This window comes from Colossoma macropomum, unplaced genomic scaffold (genome assembly GCF_904425465.1).
Source record: "Colossoma macropomum unplaced genomic scaffold, Colossoma_macropomum, whole genome shotgun sequence".
NCBI lineage: Eukaryota > Metazoa > Chordata > Actinopteri > Characiformes > Serrasalmidae > Colossoma > Colossoma macropomum.
In genome coordinates, this window is record NW_023494800.1 from 15,079,369 (window position 1) to 15,102,714 (window position 23,346).

The 23,346-nt window shown below is 39.1% G+C and overlaps 1 protein-coding gene across 1 annotated transcript in view; it reads left to right on the plus strand.

The window, feature by feature from the left end:
• The window catches only part of capn5b (calpain 5b), a 45,473-nt gene extending 28,615 nt beyond the window's left edge, over positions 1-16,858 (plus strand). The window contains exons 4-13 of the mRNA XM_036588172.1: positions 2,428-2,636; positions 2,912-3,104; positions 5,698-5,891; positions 7,341-7,418; positions 9,437-9,632; positions 10,348-10,470; positions 10,921-11,117; positions 11,341-11,462; positions 15,587-15,723; positions 16,182-16,858. Coding sequence (XP_036444065.1) covers positions 2,428-2,636; positions 2,912-3,104; positions 5,698-5,891; positions 7,341-7,418; positions 9,437-9,632; positions 10,348-10,470; positions 10,921-11,117; positions 11,341-11,462; positions 15,587-15,723; positions 16,182-16,364 — 1,632 coding nt within the window. The 3' untranslated portion in view covers positions 16,365-16,858. The remainder of the gene's footprint in view (positions 1-2,427; positions 2,637-2,911; positions 3,105-5,697; positions 5,892-7,340; positions 7,419-9,436; positions 9,633-10,347; positions 10,471-10,920; positions 11,118-11,340; positions 11,463-15,586; positions 15,724-16,181) is intronic.
• The last annotated feature ends 6,488 nt before the right edge of the window (positions 16,859-23,346 follow it).

Consider the following 23,346-nt stretch of genomic DNA (forward strand, 5'->3'; position numbering starts at 1 on the left):
AGCTTAAACACGCAGTTTATAGGCCATGTTTATGTTCGCTTCTCTTTATCATGCGTGTGTATTTGAGAAAGAGCTGTGCAAAACGTGGGAGGATCGTGCAAAATGTCTGTGGAGATATTACACATATATTACACACTTATTACATATTCTGCTCAATTTCTTAGAGTTTGAGCAACTAGCAGCAGCTGGTTTTGCATGGATTTGCATACACTGCATACTTTAAAACCAGGTGGAAATTTGCATCAAATATGTTAATAGATCAACAATGGCAGCAAATACAGTGGTTAGGCAGAGACACAAGCCTCAAACAGGTGCTGAAAGAATGTCTGCCATCAACTGACCAGGACCTGATGTAGCTTATTTCATTGTGCCTTGTAAACCCTGTGCATCATGAGTAAGCTGTTAGTGGGCATGGCTATGCACAGTTTGTGTAGTAAGCTGCTGTCTTAGAAAATCAGTGGTTAAATTCAGGTGCATTGAGCTGCATATTGTGGGCACATCAAGGTGCACTTTATTTGCGCTTGTGAGTACATCTGGCCATCTCTCTTCTCTAAGGACTGAATTGTGACTTCAGTTCACTTTGGAAAATGTCCAGTTCTGTGTGTTTTATCCACCTGCTGCTCCATTGTCTTCAGCACTCCAATCTGCTCACACACTATAAAGCAAATTGTGCCACAGTGGGGGTTCCTGTCATGAGGACTTGTTGCTCAAGGCAACCGCAATGCTGTGATGTTTGGAGTTCCTCTGGGAATATGGAACAGCAGCCTTTGCTGTGTGACTATTCTGTCAGTACCTGTTGCGTGGTGAACATTGATATGGATGGCATTGGTATTCTTGGTGTACGAGGACCAGCATTATAATGTGTAGAGGAAAGGTACCAGCAGTGGTAGAGCTCTGCTTCTTTTGATAAGAGAAAAAATGTCAAACGTAGTCACTATCAGGGCATGTACTTCAGCAGAGGTAATAGACCTGCTGTTCTCTGAACAATTACCTCAGAACTGTGCTTGAAATCCAATCTCTGTGCTGTCTCTTAGGAGCTCCATGGCGATGAAAGAGAGTCACTTCTCCTCCATGGCTTCTAAATCATTCTGAAGCCTCTCCAGCAGGAGCTGTTATCATTCTGCAAATTGCTGCCCGTCCTGCTGGGATGAGGGCTTCTGTGTCGCCGGCCCTGATCCTCACAGCAGCTCATGCTAAATATGCGAAAGTGGTCATCAGAGCAAAGTTAAACTGGAAACCTTGATTGGCAAGGCTCCTCCCCACAGGAAGTCGTTCTTCAGCCCACTTGCCTGTGTGGAACTCTTAAAGCCAAATCACATGGCAGGCCATGATTAAGCAGCAAATGCTGACGCAGAGCCAAACATCACCCCTGTTCCATTTTTGGAAGGCATCGGAGACAATTATTTGAGTTCTGAGAGTCATAAATACACATTAGGCAATTCATAGTGATTAATTAACTTGGTCTTTTATTCAGGATGTGAGCTCAGGCTGACAGGGCATGTATGGGGCGTAATTATACGCTTCGTGTTATAAATCACACAGTTCTGGATCTAAAACCATTAGAAAATACTCGATGTCCACATGCATATGACTGCGCACATCTGTATTATGCCCAGGCGATATCTAAAAATAATCAGCACAATATTTTCTTGTCTAAAAGTGGGATTAATGGTTATATCACCCCTCCAGCCCCCCACAAACACATGCATGGTCAACTGCAGCTTAGACCTATGTTATCTTTAGCTTATATGGTTTTTAGCTTCGATAATATTAGATGATATAATACTGTTTCACCGCTCATTTGAAACACAAGCATTTGTGAGCTTTCTTCTCTTAAAAAAGATGCTCAAAAAATGATTTGCATGCTAATAGCGGCATCTATTGAAGAAGCTTCAGACTGCTAAACATGAACAAGTGAGTGAGTTCCAAAGCCACATCCATGTGCTTTTCATAGTTTAAATAATGAAGTGTTTTCTGTTGTTATATGCCTGTGAGAAACAATGAAGTATTGTATTTGAACAATTTTACAACTTATCTGAACCATCATGACACTCAAGAAAAATGTACATTAATTAAAATTGTCCTCAGATGTTGTGTCACACTCTAGAAAACCTGCCACAGAGACAGTAGGGCATTTGCACAAGGGGATAAAACATTACATGTGCATGTGAAGGGTTTCTTTGCAAAGTGCATTACAGGCCATTTTCGAAAATTTGAATTTTGAAAATATGTTGTTGGGAGCAGGCTTTACACATTCAAGAAATATCAAGGCTATATTATTAAAGCTCTTAGTAAAGCTCTTTATATCCAAAATTTATGTCCAAAGGGGGTTTAGGCACTCTGTTTCACATTGTAACAACACCCCTTAACCATGGTTAAATCACTGTAATGTACTGATGTCTTTATTCTCCATTTTTTCATCTTCAGGTTATCCCAGACTGGAGGGAGCAGGAATGGGATCCAGAGAAACCTGATTCATATGCAGGAATCTTCCACTTCCGCTTCTGGCGCTTTGGAGAGTGGGTGGATGTGGTAATCGATGACCGCTTGCCCACAGTAGACAACCAGCTAGTGTATTGCCACTCAAATGACAGCAATGAGTTCTGGAGTGCCCTGGTGGAGAAGGCTTATGCCAAGTAAGCACTTAGGTTAAAAAAATACATTTTGTGATTCAAAACTTCAAAACTGTCAGTACACCGAGGATGGCCTCAGGGGAAAACACATCCACGGAAAGCATAGCAATCAAATAAAAAAAGAAAAACAAGAGTATTGTTGTTTATTCATTCATGTAAACAAGCTGATTGCTGTGTCATTATACAGAGATATAGAATTAAAAACACAAGATGATAAGAAAGCTGTGAAAGCTTATCGAAATGATTAGTACAGCACCTCATTCTCTTCACCTCTGCAGGGTGTATGGTTGCTATGAAGCCCTGGATGGTGGCAACACAGCTGATGCTTTAGTGGACTTTACCGGCGGGGTATCAGAACCCGTGGACCTGCTAGAGGGTCAGTTTGCTCAGGATGAAACGGCCAGAAACCAGCTGTTCGAGAGAGTACTGAAGGTCCACAACAGAGACGGCCTCATCAGCTGCTCCATCAGGGTGGGGGACTTTGAGATTTTATCAAGAATTATACAAAAGTTATGTCGTTATATCTGATAACAGCCATGATTTTTCACCTCATGTGTATCGTTCCACTGAACATCATTTGCTAAATAACTACAAGAAAGATATTAACAGTGTTAAAAACTTATTTGACCTGATTTACTTTACACTACGGGTGTAATAATGCACATATTTTCAGGTTTAATATGATTTGTGTTTCTGAAGTCTAGATATGAATCAGTGTTTTATTTCATTTATATTTCATGTACAGAGCTCTGATTATATACTTCATAGTTTGGTTCGCTTCAGAAAACAAAAGTTCTCCAAACACTCCAAAAAAACACAAACCCTAGAACAGAGTTGTTCAACTAAAACTTAGGTCCAGTTACATGAAATGTCTTCCTTATAAAGGTCTGAATAAACAAACGAACATGAGTATATGGCGAAAACTTTTACCTTTAAAGGCTTAACCATTAGTGATTAGCCCAAGCAACTAATAAAATGAGATACATAAAATATATTTGAACTGTCTGAATGCACTTTTATAATCTAAGAAGCATTTTTAAATTGTATTGGTTGTTGTTTGAAAAAAATGGTCTAAAATCCTTTCAAAAACTTTTAAATATCTTTAAAAAAAATTCTCCACAGAAGAAAAAAATTGTCTTTTCATAAAATAATATTAATTAAAAAATTAAAAATAAGATTAAATTAAATTAATTAAATTACATTAAATTACATTAAATTAAATTAAATTAAATTAAATTAATAAAGGCTATTCTTGTTGCCAGAGAATGGATGAGAACTTCTGTGGAGCGTTCATATTGAGCTTTGGGTTTTGTAGGAAGTGGATTTTGTGGGTAGGTTAATTCAATTTGTTTTGCAGTGGCACTTAATGTTTTTCACTTTTGACCAGCACCATAGACTCATCAGTTATGAACTTGAATCAAGGAGAAAAATGTACAGTTCTCTGTTGATTTTTCTTTTCTGACCTGATATCTAGCTCTTTTGTCTCTTTTGTTCTGTTGAGCTACCTTTAGTGAAAGTTGTTTACACAAATGCATCGGATTGGATTAACTGCAACATGGGACAGTTATAGAAGCCGTGCTGGTTCATGTTCACGTATGTTTCTGAAATATGAACATTTTTAGCATATGCTACTCGGCTTTGCTACATATTTTTTCAGTGGACCAAACCAAGTGCTTGGTTCGGTCCGCTGAAATATTTTGCTGGTTCCGCATACAGACCGCAGTCTGCCATCCCTGCTCTAGAATTTGAAAGCAGAGAGACATTTGGAAAAATTCAAATTAAAATTTTCAGTGCTGTTTTGAAACCGTTACTCTCCTGTATAAAAGGAGACTGGCAATAACTCATTCCCCATCATGTTCTATTGCTTATCTACCAATTCATTTGAGCTTAGTTATATTTATCATGCAGTTTTTAAGCTACACTTTTTGAGTGGTTCCATGATTGCATGCCACATGACTCTTCTATCCTTTTGTGGTCTCATTGTCTTTCTAGTCTTTCTAGTAATAACCTGTGCTCATTTGTTTTCTATGCCTTCCTTCTTTTGAAGTTCATTTTCTCGTAAATGAGTGCAATCACAGACCGCACTGGCTCTGATACTTATCCACAAAAACCTTTTTTCATACACATTTAAACATCGTGAACATAATGACAACCAAGAACATTGTGGCCACACAAAAATATCAATTCGTATAAATCCTTGGGGTCTCAGTGAACCCAATTTTCTATTATCACGTTTTCAGGAATCCATTTGCACATCTGAACACATAGATACAATCTCAGAACACCAGAACAAGTATAGGAATTAAACTCATCTATAGTACAGAACAGAGCTAGCCTAATCAAGTCTTATCACAACTTCAGGGCTGGGGTTGGTTTATTGCTTTTTCGTCTAGGAGACAGAGTTTGCATTTCATCTGAAGAATGCTGTATTAGGAATGCAGAAAAAGCTCTTTAACATCCTCAGCCATGTCTCTTCCAGACTCAGCCTAATTGCTTTTTTTTATCTTACTCCTCCCTTTGCTCTAAACACACAAAGCCAATCTGAGAACATTTATGTTGACAAATGACGGGTGTCACAGGAGGTTTAGAAGGCTCGTCTTATTGTGAACGCTTCATTTTCTCCTGAGATACACTGAGCCGTGTGATCACTGCAGTGTACAACTTGCTATTGTAAGATTTACACAAGTCACCTGTTTCCAACTTTAACTTCTCACAGCATGTTCCCCTTAATAGCATAGATGTTCCCACTGTCAGTCACACGTCAAATTAAACAGCCATGTTCTTCATGCTGCTTGCTATCTTCACTGATTGGGTAAATTAATCTGGACTATGACTAGACCTGGTTTAAATCAACAATTTGTGACAATTCATCACATTTATGCTGCGTCATTAGTTCCAGCTTTATTCTTATCACAGATAATTGCTACTTCCCATCTTACAGCAGTGTAGTAGTGGATACCCAGAATCTACTATCTGTCTGTTTTTGCTTTCTTGTGCCCAGTTTAACCCAAAACCCACCCAAGCAATCACTGTTTGTTTAAATAATTTACCCGCTGTTTCCCAGGCAACCACAGTGGAGGACATGGAGGCTCGGCTGGACTGCGGTCTGGTAAAAGGCCATGCCTACGCAGTGACGGATGTGCGGAAGGTGCGCCTGGGCCACGGACTGCTGGCCTTCTTCAAGTCTGAGAAGCTGCACATGATCCGCATGAGGAACCCCTGGGGGGAGAAGGAGTGGAGTGGGCCCTGGAGTGACAGGTGAGCGACCTGCGCTAGATACATTCTTCAAAACAAAGGTTCTAGGAAAAAAACATATAATTAGTATAGAACCTTTACATCATGTATACTTCCTTCCTCACATTTTATTTACAGAAATTGTTCATTAAAAGGGCATTTCAGCCAGAATGAAAACTGTAATCATTGCTGCATCTGTTGTAAATATGACTATTTGCCTCCTACAGTTTCTAGAGCGAGATTGTCTAGTATAAGGACTAAGAAACCCCAGTTCTGATGACATATTTTGAAGGTGGGAAGAACTACAAGCGATTTGAGGTGGATGTTTGAATTTTTTTTTATCAGTACTGCTAAGAAGCCAGATATCTCAGCTGTATTTGTTAGCTTCTACATCAGTGGTTATGCTAGCTTTCTTGCTGTGGGGGGATTCCAAGTTGTTGTATAACATATTGGCATATAATGCATGTTGAGTATTGTAATAAGAGAACACTGATGTTTGAAAACACAGAAACGGGTACAAAGTTGTGAATTCTGTGAAACCAATGAGGCTGAAGGATGCAGTGCTGCACAACAGAATATTACAAGAAAAACAAATACTATATTAAATGATAGTTTTAGGCTGGAGTGTCCCTTTAAAGAACTATTCTTTGGGTTGTTAAGGGAACCAAAAGTTGTACTTGGAAATTTACAGTCTAATCGTCCCCTTTTTGGCACCTTTTCTAAGATTGTAGTGGAAATCAGCAAGCATGACTCAAGGCTCTGTAGAGGTTAATAAGTTAAATCAAACATTTGTGACAGTTCTTTACAATTGTGCTGTGTCATTAATTCCATTCTTATTCTTATCACAAACACAGAGATATTGCTATATTGCCTTTTACAGCAGCGTAATAGCACAGAGACTAGAGCGACATCCCTCTGTCCTCCCCTGAGACCCTTTCAGTCTAAATAACACACAGCTGAAGTGTCTATTCTTATCACTCGCTGCCGTGAAATTGAGATATCAAGCCAGGCAGGTGGGTATAAAATTGGGAGTCGGTGGGGTGTAAAAGATGAGGGTTCGGGGCTGTCTTCACATCCATATCGGCCCTTTTAAATAACTGCCTTCTTGTTTTATGACAGTCAACCTAAATTTCCTCCACAACAGCAAGGTGTGAAATTGAAATGCAATGATAATTGAAGGCGGGAAATCTTGTCCTTTTTTTCCTCTACTGTGTTCATCCTCTGTTTAAGCTCTGCAACAGCACAGCTACCGGTTATATTGGGCCCTGAATTATTTACCCACCAGCCAGACGGATCTTATTGAGGCAAAGGCAATCTTTCTTCATATTTCTGCCCAATGAAATATTAATTAAGGGTTTGATGAGAAGTGCTGTAGTGAAGATTACTGTGCTCCAGAAATGTCTGAGAAGCTGTGTGTGAGTATGTATCGAGTGATGAGCACCACGTAAATGATGACTCTGGTGTGTGTTGCAGTTCAGAGGAGTGGAAGAAGGTGAGCAAGAGTGAGAGAGAGAAGCTGGGCGTCACCGTTCAGGACGATGGAGAGTTCTGGTGAGGGCTTTTTACGTATTTTCATGTGTGCTAAATCTGCTCCTGTCTTACATTCAAGGACAGTCCCATGAGGCTTGTACTAAGTGCCTCCATCTTGTCTTCCCAAACTGCACTCTGACGGTTACACTGAAACTGATTTTATCAGTTGCCAATCTAACTTCCAGTCAAGGCAGCACTTCAGAGCAGAGGTTACACAGAGTTGAGTTATTTTGTATTTTGTTGAGTTATTATTTGCCTTAAATTGAACTGGCTAATTTGCTAACGTATAAATTCAACAGCATTGTGTGCCCTGATGTGCCGTTGCCTGTGGTCAAATTGAAAGAAAAAATAAAAAAATCAAGTGGGATGGTGGGTTTAAACAACATTGGGTTTGAGGGTCTTGCTATAATCACTTTTTTACTTTTTTAGAACAGAAAAAAAAGTTTTTCAGATATCTAAAGGCTTATATTGTGATTGAAATGCCCATTATATAAAAGAAGTATAAGCTAAATTTAATTTAATAGACATTCGATTTTTGACTTTTGTAAAAGGAAATCATGATGATTTTATTCAAAAAAGGATGGAAAGGAGATTTTTTTTTTTATCCAACCTCAAATCAAAGTTTGGCCATTGCTGAAAACATGTTTGGTCAACACCCAAACTAATGGTTTTGTTAAAAATGAATTTTCTTACCCCAGCTGTAGTCAGTGTTTCATGTCTGAAGTTTGCTTCTTTAGATTTGCACTGTAGCTACAAGATCTAGTGTAGCTAAAACATAATGGAAGCTTGTGTATACCAATTAATATCATGCAAACCACTTGCTTAAATTATCACCTGCTTGGCCGGATGTATGTATGAGCACTTGTGCAGTGCAGAATGTGCCTGATGTGACCACAATGCGCCTCACTGCAGCTTGTCATTCAGACTGCACATAGCCCCACCCACTAACTGCTCACCTGTGAGGTGCAGGGTTTAAAAGGCACAGTGGAAAAATACAGTGGTTAACAAGCTTGAGACATAACAAAAAAGTTCAGTGATGAAGAGGTACAGTGTTAATAACTTAAGCTCTTTCCCACCAAAACATTCTATGGGGTGTTATTTTACTCCAGCTAAGAAAATAGTTTGTGAAATGGTAACACAGACATACTGTGGCTGCATAATGGCACATTTTGTGCCATGTCTTCTCATACGTATATGTGGTCCTGAGAGGTTAAACAACGTTATTCTGATAGTAAACGTTCTTTCAGCACATGTTTGAAGTGTATGCCTTCATCTAACTGCTGTATCTACTGCCACTATTAAAGGAAGTCACTTTTTTGAGATCCAAATGCAAATTTACACAAGATTTTAAAAGGTGGAGGAAAATCGATGCAAAACCAAACGCTGCAGGTTGCTTAAACTTTTGTAAGTCGAGCAGAATATGTATTCAGCTGCACATTTAATATCTCCTACGTTTCCCTCTCTGAAATGTATATGAGAAACAGAAGTGCATTTTGCGTTTCACCAGGCTTGCGGCCCATAAACTGCACGTCTAGGCTCATGCGGCAGTTTGTACGATTGTGCCTGAAACTGGCACGAAACAATACATTAGGCCTCAAACCATGCTAAGTTGTCAAGTAGTTACTGTGTGACATACTGTTACTTATAAAATAGGCAAATATGCAAAATTCAGGCTTCTATTACTGTTGTTAGCGATGCAATGTAGGTTTGTCCATTTTTACATAAAAGTATCTCACACAGTGTAGGAAACTACATAAACAGATCTATTTACTTAAAATCTTGACTTGATTTGTGGCAAGTGTGTGACATTTAAGGCATATGGAGTTTGCACAATGGTAAATGTTGATGTATAAGCTTATTATTACTATATTAACCTTGTTGCTCCAGTGTAAAACTAAAGAAGCGAACTTATGCCACCAAGCATGTCTTTGCTGACTGACTACATTTGGAGTAGGAAGAAATTTGAAGAAATTAAAACTATCACTTTACTTTTCTAGTCTAACACCTCCATTCTCAGCTGATTCTGTCTGTGCCCTCAGGATGAACTTTGAGGATTTCTGTCACTACTTCACTGACCTGATTCTGTGTCGACTGATCAACACGTCCTACCTGAGCATCCATAAGACGTGGGAGGAGGAGGTGATGAGGGGCTCCTGGGTGTACCGGGATGACCCACTGCGCAATCGCTCTGGAGGTTGCATCAATCACAAAGCCACTTTCCTGCAGAACCCTCAGGTCAGTGTACATGTGTGTGTTATACATACCACGAATTTTTCAAATTTTCTACATAATTCAGTGGTTTGGATATAAAAAGTGCCAAAAGTATTGGCTCTGGTGGTGATAGGAAACAATGGTCACAATGTGGCTATATTGTGCCCGTTGGTTCCTCTCACCACCAGAGTCAATACATTTCTCTACAATGAGCCATTTCACATCAAATATTTTTTTAATTCACTACCCAAAACCACCGGTAAACCTACACGTGTCTTCTGAGTCTTATAAGTAATGTTGTTAATGGTACAATGTTAAATCTGCAAAAATATGTTTTCTTTAGGGATTGTTTTACCTTAGAATGCCCTGCGTGTACCTCCACACCATGAATGGATTTTTAAAAAATGCATGTTTCAGACTAGAAGCTTATCTCAGAACTGTTGTAAATCAATGTCTCAGGCATTAGGCAGCATATTCCTAACCATTTCCTGTAATAACGTTCTGTGATGTGGCTTTTAGAGGCATTAAACTCTTCAGACGTCTGGTTCCTATCACAACTGTGAACAATTTTGCCTTTTTTCTAGAACAGATCAATTTTACATCAAACCACTCTGAATGACTTCATCTTTACACCGTCTGTTTACAGCCATTTAATTTTGTATACATTTGGAAAAATCAGTGGAATTCCCATTTTATTGAGAGCATGAGGAGTTTATTAAAAGTGTGTTCCTCTTTGTAGTACGTGTTTGATGTGAGGAAGGTGGAGGATGAGGTCTTGATCTGCCTGCAGCAGAAAGAGAAAAGAGCCACACCCAAAGAAGGCAAAGGAGAGAACCTGGCTATTGGCTTCGACATCCATCGGGTACTGCAAACAGTTCATTTGGTGCACATACGCTCTACCTACATGCATTGTCCACTTTTTGTTGATATTTGAAAATGGTCCACCTCCCAAATAATTGCCATGGGGTAGTCCTGTGGTGGGCCTTTTCCATTGACAGATGTGGAAAAGGGATAAAGTATATAATGTAAATGTAATGAGTGTAGGTACAAGATCGTGTACCTAATAAATAGTCAGTCAAAGTACATTGTACACCCGTTACACGTATGAACACACAGCAAACACTGATACAGTGTACATTCATGCCAAATGTAATGTTACTCATCAATTTGAAGCTTAAAAATATCATGTAAATTGGATAGTGGAAGGCAATATAATTTGTACATAGAAACATTAAGCCTTGATAAGTATTTTACCTATGCTTGATGTGTTTTTTGTGGACAATAAATGAGGTTATACCCTCCCTCCCACTAGGTGGAGCTGAACAGAAAGTTCCGCATGCACTCGGCCCAGCAAAAGGTTGCTGGCTCCATCTACATCAACTCTCGCTGCGTCTTCCTAAGAAAAGAGCTGAAAGAGGGCCGTTATGTCATCATCCCTACAACCTTTGACCCTGGCCAGCAGGGAGAATTCCTGCTCCGAGTTTTCACTGATGTGCCTTCAGACTGCAAGTAAACCAAACCACTAATGGTTCCTTCATTATTTTGCGCTCTCTTAGTGGTTTTGTGTTGGTTCCTGTCCTGACCAGGACAGATAACCCCCCTAATATCCCTCTAGAAGACCCACCTCTAAATCTCTCTGTAGTAGCTTCTACATTGATAAGTGCCATAAGTGTCATTAGTGTCATTAGCCAGAAAGTTCTGATATCCTGCCGTACCCACTGTGCCATGTTAGAGAATTGACCCTGGACGAGCCTCCTCAGACGTGCTGGACGGGCATGTGTGGATATCCTCAGTTGGTCACCCAGGTGCATGTGCTGAGTGCCGAGGGCCTGCAGGGCCAAGACTCTAATGGAGGTAAATTTTTCAAGACTGCATGTCATTTTATAGGTCTCTATATCTCCTGCTTGTTACACACTGATTTTGACAGTCAAAAATTTAAGTCTCTGATAGTTTTGCAAACCTCAGTTCCAAAAAAGCTGGAACAGTATGTGAAATGCAAATACAAACAGAAAGCAATTATTTGTACATCCAGTTGGACCTGGATTTAAACAAAATATTTTATTTTTATTCATGCCAGATCAACATCATTATTTTTTGTAAATGTACACTTGTTCTGAAATTGATGACTTTGGAATATTCCAAAAAAGTTGAGACAGGGCAGTTTAAGACTATGAACACTATGAAATGTTCAAAACATCTGAAACAGGTGATGCAATCATGCTCGTGTATAAAAGGAGCTTCCAGGAAAGGCCTAGTCTACCATCATCATGGTGGGTTGAGGGTCAAGGATGGGTTGAGACTCACTGCTTTGCAAAAAATGCATCAGCACATAATCCAAAAGTTTAAGAACAGAGTTGGGCAAATACGTTGAAAAATGTATTCAGTAATGTATTCGTTACAATACATAAAAAAGTAACATATTCAGAATACTTTCAAAATACATTTAGAACAGGCATATCAAACTGGGGATCTTCTGGGCCAAAGTGCTGTGGATTTTAACGTTTACCCTCATCTCACACTCTGAATTCAGTTCCTGAAGGCCTAATTAGCTGAAGAGCTGAATCAGGTGGGTTTAATGAAGCACTTTGCTGAAGTCTGCAGTGTTTTGGCCTGCAAGGACTGGAGCCTGACACATGTGGTTTAAAATACATTGATAAAGTACATGAAAAAAACTCTGCTGTAATTTTTATTTAATTAACACTGTTCCTTTCTGTTACAGTTGGCAGTTTTTTTCATGTAATTCCCGAAAAATTCAATTATTCAAATGAATACCAGAGTGGATACAAAATTCTCAATGTTATTTTGGCTTTTATCGCTTGCTTCACTCCTCTGCTGCTCCCATAATAACCCTGCCCTTTCATGACCTAAGCCAACAATTCACCATATCCTAATAACAAAATCTCACAAATTTGACTATGACGTGAGTAGCTATGTGATTTTCAGTTAATGGCATGTATGGAATTTGCCATGGAACACATGAACAAGTCCAGCACGATACCAAAGCTAAGCTTATCACTAGTGAACATGTGCACTGCTGAGGAGACTGTGCAGTTCAGGCATCCTTTAGAAAAGTTTACTGACACTTAGATTGATTACTGGTTCATCACAGTGATGTTTCAGTCTATTGAGGCTGTAGGAGGAACTTTAATGTTTGTGAAGAAGCCATTTTGAGTTCTTCTTTAAAGTAAGTCTTTAGATGTTGTGTGCTGACTTTAAAAGAAATAATTAAGAAGTGATAATGGTGTTTCTTTGAAAGATGGCATGTGTTTTCTAAAAAGTATTCTAAAAGTATTCTAAAAATGTAACTAGTAACTGAACTGTATTCTAAATACTACCTTTACAAAATGTAACTTCTGAATACAGATACTTAATTTCTGTATTCTGAATATGTAGTCCCAATACTTGTATTCCATTATATCCCAGCCCTGTTTAATTACAACATTTTTCAGTGAGCAATTGCAAGGATTTTAGGTATTTCACCCTCTGTGGTGCATAATATCATCAGAAGATACAGTGAATCTGGAGAAATCTCTGTGCGAAAAAAGAGCAAGGCTGAAAACTACAACTAAATGCCTGTCACCTTTGATCCCTCATATGGCACTGCATTAAAAACTGGCATGATTCTGTGATGGATAATATAAAACAGAGCAGAAGCCATATGTCAGCAAACGCCAGGGACTTTTCTGGGCTGGAGCTCGTCTTAAATGGGCCGATGCACAATGGAAACATGTATGTGGTCTAATGAATCATAATGGTTATGGAAATAATGGATGTTGTGTTCTCTCAGCCAAAGAAAAAAAATTAGCATCCAGGGCCCAGTTTCCCAGATGATAAGGATAAGGATAGTTATTCCAGATCATCTTAACTGGAGATCTCTCACTCTGCTCACTGTGATGCTCCCTCTACCATTTAAGAATCATCTTGTGCTAAGATGCTTTTGGAAAACCCAGCCCAGATTCTCACCAGTGTGAATTTCAAAAGCCGGAGGCCGTCATGATATGGGGTGTATTGGTGACCATGGCATAGGCAACTTGCACATCTGTGAAAGCACCGTTAACACTAAAAGATAAACACATTTTGGAAAAAACAAACGCCGCCTTCTAGACGATGTCTTTTTCAGGATGTCCCTGCTTATTTCAGCATGACAACGGCAAACCACATTCTGCTCTTATGGAAGCTTGGCTGCCATGACCAGACCTATCTCCTATTAAAAACATGTGATGCATTATGAAGCTCAAAATATGACAGAAGAATATGACATAGAAAAAATGGAAAAAAATCCACTTTCAAAACTGGATCAATTGGTGTCTTTAGTCCCTACATGCTTATCAAGTGTTGATAAAATGTGTTGCCAGCAACAAATTTGGAATGACCTTGTTTTTACAAAAAAAATCATAAAGTTTAGGCTGCATGGTGAGAGTGGGTAGTGTAACAAGCACAGCAAAGTAGGCTCTGGGTTTGATTCCCTGGCCAGGCGACCAGGGTCCTTTCTGTGTGGAGTTTGCATGTTCTCCCCTGTCTGCGTGGGTTTCCTCTAGGTACTCTGGTTTCCTCCCACAGACCAAAGACATGCAATCAGGCGAACTGGTAATACCAAATTGCCCCTGGGTGTGAGTGTGAATGTGTATGTCTGTGTGTCTGTCCTATGAAGGACTGGTGACCTTTCTAGGGGGTCTCCAGCCTTCTGTCCAAATAGTGCTGGGATAGGCTCCAGCACCCGCCCTGGTGACCCAGGAAGATAAGCGGGTTAGATGATGATGATAATAAAGTTCATAAGCGTGATATATAAATATTCTGTTCCTTTAATGTTTTCAATTGAAAATAAGTCAAACAGTATTTCTTAATTTATGTCTAATTAGCATTTGGTATGCTGTCCTAACCTTTTTGGAATTGAGGTTTGTAGTTAAAGATTGGGGCAGAGCTTCCCAGAATTCTCAGCATTTTGTTGATCAGCATTTTTTTAGTTGATGTTCATTAAAAAATTGTATCTTCACACAAAGGTTTAAGGTTATAAATATTATCCTTGTGCTAAAGGTTATGATACTTTGACATGTTTTATTATTATTTGTTCATTAGAGCATTAACCAAGATGCTTATACATATCAGTGCTTTAGCAGGGGTATTTTTACAAATCACCAAAACCAATAAATGAGTGGAACTTTGATATTGGCCAATATTAACTTACGTTTGTCATTATTTAGTTTATGGTGTATTCCTTCAGCTTTTTCCATGTGTTTCCCTTCCTTATCTGGTCTGTTCATTGGTGCCATATCCGTGCTGCTTTATGTTAGATGCCAAGGCCATTTAAATAGCTCTCCTCAGCTTAAACACACACGGAACTCTTTTGGTTCCACACAGAGCTGCACTGCCTGCTTCCTCACAAGAAGTGGTGTGATATCAACAGCAAAGGTACTGCATCTTAGTGGCAGTTAGCATAAATTCCCTCTCCCCTAGAGAAACACACAGACATGGAGACCCAGGGCAGCATTGCTATTAATCAGTCTGAAAACTCTAATGTGGCTTTTTCTCCACACAGTGGCTGACTTATTCTGCTTCCCTGCAGTTTGTTAAACAAACTACAGTTTCTAATAGACGTGAAGCATTTATATTTCAGAATCAAGGCAAATTTTCATTTACCTTTGCGCAGTATGACTTTTTACACTATTAGAAGGCCATCTCCATAAATTGTTTTGGTCTATCTGAGTGGACTATCTGTAAGGAGACAGAATGACACCCTTGTATTTGTCCTTTACTTTAAGTGGATTTCCACACAGCCTGATGTTCCTAGCTGTAGCTTCTGATGCTAGTTTTGGTTATAAATAGAAAGTATTTTGTCTGTATCCCATTTGCCATGCAGTTTTTCCTGAATCTCTGTATGTGGTGCATAGCTCTGGTGTTATTTAAGGTAGTCAGATGTAGCAGTGCACATTGCAGAATGGCACATGTTTGAGGAATTACAGTCAGATGTCTTTTTCCAGCCTCAGATCCATATGTGATCATCACCTGTGAAGGGGAGAAGGTTCGCTCTCCTGTGCACAAGGACACACGCTGCCCCAACTTTGATGTCAAAGGGGTGTTCTATCGCAAAAAGCCAAAAGAGGGCATTCACATTGAGGTAAGTGTAAAGCCTCTTTAGGAAGAGTGTAAATCCCTGACCTCCCAGCAATTTGGTTTGGTTTAATACATCATGAAATCTCAAATTTTAGCATGATTCAGTTATTTTTAGGGCTGCACAGTGTTAAGAGACAGATAATTGTTTAAAAACATTTATCAACATTGGACAGATGATTATGATTCGCATGTATTGTATTCTGGCAGAGCAAGGGTGTTGCTGGGCTACTGTGGTAAGATGTCTAACATTAAAATTGTAATGTCACAATTGTAACATTTCAAAATTGATGCAGTTGAAAGTTCAGATCAGTGCATTCTCACACCTCTATTTTTAGCCCTTTCTCTTCCGCTTCGTTATCTGCGGCCCTTAAAATCTCTTTCCATTGGCTTGCAGTGCTGATTTCTGTCTCTATTTCTCTCTTTTCATCACCTTTTTTCCTGATTGGCCCATGATGATGGTAGATCTACAATAAGAATGTGATTGTTGACACCTTCCTGGGTCAGGTGACCCTCTTCAGTGACCCTAATGACCGGCAGGAGCAGCACACAGTCCATCTGAGAGACAAGGGCAGCCGCCAAGATAACGACCTCCCAGGCACGCTGACAGTGCGATTGATCACCTGCACCACTTTAACCAATATCTGACCACTTAATGACTGCAACCCTACCCCTGCCCTTTCCCCTTTCTTCCCTCTTTCTCTGTCACTGTCCCTCGTTAGCTGTCCACAGTGAATTCATTAACGGTCCCTCATTTTCCTGCCTGCCTGTATTATTTCACAGTGCTCACATTCTTTCATGCTTTGATAGTATGCATAAGGGCTATGCATTAGTCTTGCATGAGCAGCTGAGTTAGTCTCGGTATTAGAACCTCGTGGAGTCTTCCTTAGTTGATTAGCCGCAGGTTTCCATTGCCAAATGACCTCAGCAGAAGTCCTTTCTCTCCATCTCTCCTTCCCTCGTTCCTTACAGTCAGGCATCCTCCACCTGTTTAGGATCATGGTGAAGAACATTCAAGATGATGATCAACCTTCATCATCTCCTCCAGGATGAAGAACTTGAAGAAGAGGCTATTTACAGAGACCTCAGCCAGGGCAAGATCTGGTCAGTTTTAGCCTGTGGCCTTGGCTTGTGCAAGATGTGATTATTTACCTTGACTAGTGGCCTCAACCAGGGCAAGATCTGGTCAGTTTTAGCCTGTGGCCTTGGCTAGTGCAAGATCTCATCAGTCGCCTTGGCTAGTGGCCTCAACTAGGACAAAAACTTGTCAGTCTTGACCAGTGGCCTTGGCTAGTGCAAGATCTTATCAGTTTTAGCCAGTGGCCTTTGCTAGTGCAAGGTCTGGTCAGGCTTGGCCGATGGCCTCAACCAGGACAAGATCTGGTTGGTCTTGGTCAGTGGCCTTGGCTAGTTCAAGATCTGGACATCTTCTGAGTGTTGTTATTACCAATAAAGAACCAAAAACAAAAAACTGACACCCTCAACACTAATGTTCACAGAAGACTCTTTGTTTGAGAGTTCCTGACAGTCGTGTGGGCTCTTAAACGTCACTTTCACTGGATGCTCTTTGGATGCGCAGCAGCATGCTTAAAGTAGCTTAGCAACAAGGGGTGAAAAGCAGAGGCTGCTGGAGCACGGAGAGGAGTTCAGCCACAACCAGCCGCCTCCGGGGACCAAAGGCCCACCCAGCCTCTCTGCCATGTCATCTCCATGGTAACGCCACTGCCTGAGGACAGTGACGGCAGTTTTAACAGAAATGCCTGTTTGGTTTGTGTGTGTTTGTGTCCGCCTGTGCTGAACGACGCCCTCAGACATACTTAAAGGACTCTTAAAAGGTCGTGCATGTGTAGATAGAGGGTGGACTCCATCAATGCCAGCAGTGCTTGAAAGCAGAGAGCGGTCCTTGGGACACAGATGTGCACTTTGCATGTACGCGTAAAGGGGAATTCCACCGACGTTTCAAAATTTCTGCATAATTTAATGGTTAAGATGTAAATGAAGTCATTCAGAGGGGTTTTGATGTGAAATGTTTCATGCTAGAAGAACTTACCGACTAATCAAATCACAATGGTGGTGAGAGGAACCAGATGTCCGGAGAGTTTAATTCTTTTTAGACAGTACCTCACAAAGTTTTTACATCAAATGGTCACTAATACACCTTCTGATGCCTGGGACATTGTTTTTTTTCTGTAGTTTTGAGTTGAGTTTTAACCCGAAATATATATTTTTTTAAATCCAAGAGAGGTCCGCGCTGCGCATTCTAAGGCAAAATAGAACCCAAGAAAACTTTTTTTCCCTCCATTTTATGACTGTTTTACCATTATATCATATCAGGGCCATAGTAGTAATAAGATAACTAAATACAAAATCATCATTTATTTTTAGGGATTAGGGCTGTTAATCCCTTAACCCTAACCCCTAAATTTCAACTAGTGAAAATAATACTTACTTTTTATATCTACTTTTTATGTCAGTGATGTTCTTTTAAAGTAACATTGGATTTAGATTTATCACTTTTTTTTAATACAAAAACTTTATTCAGAAAATGCAGTCCCACATTTTCATATCACTACTGAAACACAAGAAATATTAGTCCATAGGCGGAGCCTTATTTTAGCCAAACCCCTGCATTTTAGAACAGGAAGTCAGCCTGCATCCCTGTCCCTCATGGCCACATGGTGAGCAATTAGATCACATTGTATTGTAGTAAATGTGCCCTAAAGTCTGGAAATCAGTGTGTAACCTTAAGATTTGTCTCTATCGACACACATATTTTCTGCAGTTAAGGTAACTTTTTTGTGTTATAATGAAAAATATTATGATTTTATGCGTGTTCAACTGTTCAAAGCTGTGTTTGCTAGTCATGTACCGACTAGCGCTTTTGAGTGATGCTTAAAATTAACTAAAACAGTCACTACCGAAACATTTGGAGAAGTTTCAGTATGATTGTTTTGGCAAAATGGCAAAATGGAATATTCAATCATATGTTTTAATATAGTAAACATAGGGTATATAGGGTTACTCAAAGCAAAAAGAGTTTAGTCTAATTTAGTCTAGTTTAGTCCAAGTCAGTTAATAATCTGAAACGTGTTCTGAACTCTGACTGGTCCGTAAAAGCTCAGAAGACATGTAAGATCTCTGGTGGTTTTGAATAGTAAACAAATTGCTTTATTGCACTGTAGTCATTGTGATGGTTCCTATCACCACTACTATAGTCAGTAAATCTGTCTAATATGTACCATTTCACACCAATCCAGTCTGAATAAGTTTGTTTACATCTCAGTAATAGAACTATGCTGAATTTTTGAAACATCCCCCCTTTGACTTTAACCCTAAGGATCATGGGACAGTGACAAGGTGTGTGTGTGTGTGTGTGTTATTGCTGAGGTTTCTTCAGCTCCTGCCAAACAGCATGTGCCATGATGTGTATCCTGTTAGAACTGTTCTTCCACTCCACTAGGGGACGCTGCACTGGAATGTTTGGAGATTTTCTCACTTGAACAACATACTTACAGGCACTTTGGTGGACATCATCACCAGTTTTGTGTCTTTTCCTATGGCTAGTGTGCTGTTTCACCAAGAACCGCTACAAGCCTGTTTATATACCCCCATTACCAGTTAAGGTGTTGCAAAGAGTTCAGTTGCTATGGACCCAGTGTTTTAATGTAGTTTGGTTGGATTCAGTCTCTTCTGTTGTGTTACGATGAATATCATCACTGTCCAAAAAAAAACAAACAAACATGTATTTGGAAAAGGATAACTTTACAGGGGCAAAACACTCTTTAATATTTAACATAATTTAATGTAACAAGAATTTGTTCCATATCATTCTGGAGCATTTCTATTGGTCCATTCATCATGAAATTTGGACATAGCTTTTTTTTTTTTGGACAGTGACAATACGGTTCTTTGCAGGATGTTTCATATGTCAGCTATAGCGCAAAACAGCTGACTGCTCATTTTCTCAGATCATATTTGATTAATTTCAGGCACTTTTTGTTTTTTATTTGCTTAAAAGAGGGCATTTATTGTCAAATGTTTAACATGTTTCATGTTGTCTTAAGTTTTTTTTTACTTTTTGTTTACGTAAAACAAAGAATTATAAGTTACTAAAAGAGAATTACAAAATTATAAGTGTTATAGTCGCTGTGTTTACAGTCTGCGCTATCAGGTGATGAAAGAGTGTGTACTAAGGTCGAGTCTGCATTGTTATGAATAAGGACATTATGATTTACCTGAATGAGCACACTGTGACCTTCTCCCTTAGTCTGAAGGCTTGTGTGCTGTGAGAAAGAGGAGGGTTTAGATTACTAGGTTAAGCATGCAGTGCCAAGCAGATTACAAGTGTTGGATGTCAAGAGCAGGAGAGATGTTCATGCCAAGCAGATTAGCCTTGGGCATAATGGGGCAAAGCGAAGCCAGAGAGCCAGAGACAATGTGACTTCATTCAGGAAAGAGTTTTCCCTCTGTCTACTTTTTTATTTATACAACCTAAATCGAAAAGCTTAAGCCAACCCAGCAGTGTTTCAGTATCTCTCTCTCTCAATCGCTCCATATAATCTGCTCCGCTGACCAGGGCAAGTTCTTAGTGATTTAAGTTACATGTTAATAAAGTGAATCTCTCTGATTATAGACATGAGAGAAACTCTGAATGGGGTCTAATAATCAAATTAGTCAAATCAGTGGAATTTGTTAACAGTGCAAATGGTTAACAGTTGCCCTTCTATTGCAGCTTAACGATTCCACAGAAAAACTGATACACTGACCGATACACTCTGATATTAAAATCGTCATTATTAAATGTTCACAGATTTATTTGATATCAACAACAATTCCAGTTTTCACAAAAAGTTGATATAACAATAAACAGACAGCTCTAATGTAAGTAGAAACATTTTTGAGCATTAAGGCTACGTTCACACAGCAGGTAAAAGTGGCCCAATTCTGATTTTCTCACCAAATCTGATTTTTTAGTTTGGCTGTTCACAATATCTTTTAAATGTGACCTGTATGCAACATTAATCTCAAAAGTTTGCGCTCCTAAACTGATCCGCATGCGCAAAAGAACAATGCTTCACGTTGCTTCATGTGGCGCGCTCATTTGGAGGTAAACAATCATGATTGCCAAAGAACACCAGTCGCTCCCAGAGCTTTCAGTTTCATCACAGAAGCCATCATGAAGCTCTGATGGCTGACAGCTGGACTTATCACCCCAAATGTGTTCAAGCTCACTGTAAAAAGGGCTCGGTCACTTCTCTGGTTCATGTCCTCGGATTCTTTAAACTTTGCTTTCAGACTTTTAACTCTTCTTTGACTCTGCAGCCTTAGTCTCCTACAACCATGTTCAGGCATTTCTGTCCGAATCTCTTTGAACACGGTGGGTTTTGGTGGGTCTTTTCTAATGTTTTTGTACAGAAATATCACCCCAAATGTTTATGGGGTCTCAGCAGCGCGAAATTATGACAGATGTCGAATGGATTGACGTAAAAGTTGCATGAATTCAGCTGTTCAGACTCAGCTGCATTGCTGCAGATCGAATACGTATCGGATTTCAGTACCACATATGAAAGCATCTCAAATCGGAATTAAAAATGTTAGATTCAATGCGTTTATTGCTGTTCACACTGACACACATCTGTGTCACATATGAAGAAAAAGATCGGATTTGGGCCACCTTTACCTGCTGTGTGAACAAAGTCTGTGCTCCCTGCCGGTTTACAGAAAATGCTAACAATCACCAGTCCTGGGTCGTTATTCCAACCAGACTGAACTGGTGAACACAAAATACCATCACAGTTAAAATAATAGCAACATGTAAAGTGCAAGCAAACCTACCCTTTAGTATGATCATGAGGGCAACATGTTACAAACTCTTCTTTGTTAAAAGTGTTGATAAAAAAACAAGAGCTACTAAATGCAAACCAGAAATCAAGCTCTGCATCCAGCAGGACGCTGGCCCACATTTATCAAACGTCTTCAAGATTCAAGAGTTTTATTGTCATATGCACAGCAGAAACAGGCAGTTACACTGTACAATGAAATTGTTACTTTGCTGTTCCTCCATTAACCAAATATAATCTTGAAAATATATATATATATATATATATATATTATATATATATATATATATATATATATATATATATTAAATACGCTGAATAAGTAGAAATACACTAAAAACAATAGTAAAAAAGTAACTGGATCAGCTTATGCTTTTTATCTGACACTGAATAAAATTCCATGACCTGATCTTAGATCAGTGCTCTTACTGTGAGATGCTTGATCAATGTGGGCCACTTTCTGCTATTTGTTTGTATTTAGAAATTTGATAATAGGGATTAGGCAACTATATCTCTCTGTGAAGTACTGTTGAACAAAAACTATTGAAGTTAACTTTTAAATTATGTATAAATTATACTATATATTGTAAATTATGTTATATTATATATTATACTATTTTATACTAGACATTATATTATAAACATAGCATATTCTAATATTGTCCGATATTGTCAATTAGTTTTTTAATGTTAACAAAAATTTTATATTGGTTTGAGCCCTGGAAACATTGCATAGGTGCAGTTTTGCATTAATCCCAAGGCGTCTCTATGGTTTCAGTGGAAAGCTGTGTTTTTTGTAGTGAAGCATCCTTGTTTTTACTGTTTTTCTGCTTTCTCATCTTCCTCGCACTTCCAGTTTGGGTTTTACTCTTTCAGTTTAAACATTATAAACGTTGTAATGTGCCATTTTGGATTGAGCCTTGAATATGTTTTTAGCTGTATTTTGTGTCTATCTTGCCAAACACTTTAGTGCGCAAAGCAAACAATCTGACTGTTTTCGCCCCAGTGTCCAGCCATGCCAGAAGCATTCCAGTTACTGCACACATTGAGGGATGCGTATTTACACTCAGCTGACACACTGGGAGATGTTTGATTCAGCTCTGTGCATGCCCATGTTCCAGAACAAGCCTACTCTACCAAAATAAACCAGACTGTTCTCCAGTGCAAAACATTCATTAAGATCCGAACGATAAGATTTGTGTCATGAAGCTCTTGGACTGAACTGCAGATGCACCACAGCAGTACGTGTCATGTGTTGTGAAAATATAGATGTTGCTGCTGCTTCCATATGCAAGTGTAAAGCTTATGTTGCATGTATTATTTATGGTAGACAGTAATCTGGTCATTTGTATGCTGTTTGCCCAGCTTGAGTGTATGAAAGTGGCAGTAACAGATATATTTGGAATGGCCTGCAATGACATCCAGTTTCATGGATGTTGATAATGTTGTAGTATTTTCCTTCACTATTAAAAATAAAGGTTGCTAAATGGTTCCTGACTTTAGGAAAAACCTTTAATTGGTGTAGAACTTGTGATTTTCTTAAAGAACCAACCATGAAAAGGTTAGGTAACCCAAAGTGGTTCTTCTAAAGTGACACTCCAAGAAACCCTTTTTAGAACCTTTATTTTTCATTTTCTATCCAAGTTATCATGTATTATTGTGTATGCCAACCTATATTATTGCGTATTTTGAAACTTTTCAGCAGTTTGTAAGTGCAAAACAAAAGAAGATCCTTTTTAAGCATTCATCACGGTTCCACCAACATGATTCTAAGATGCCAGAATGCCGTT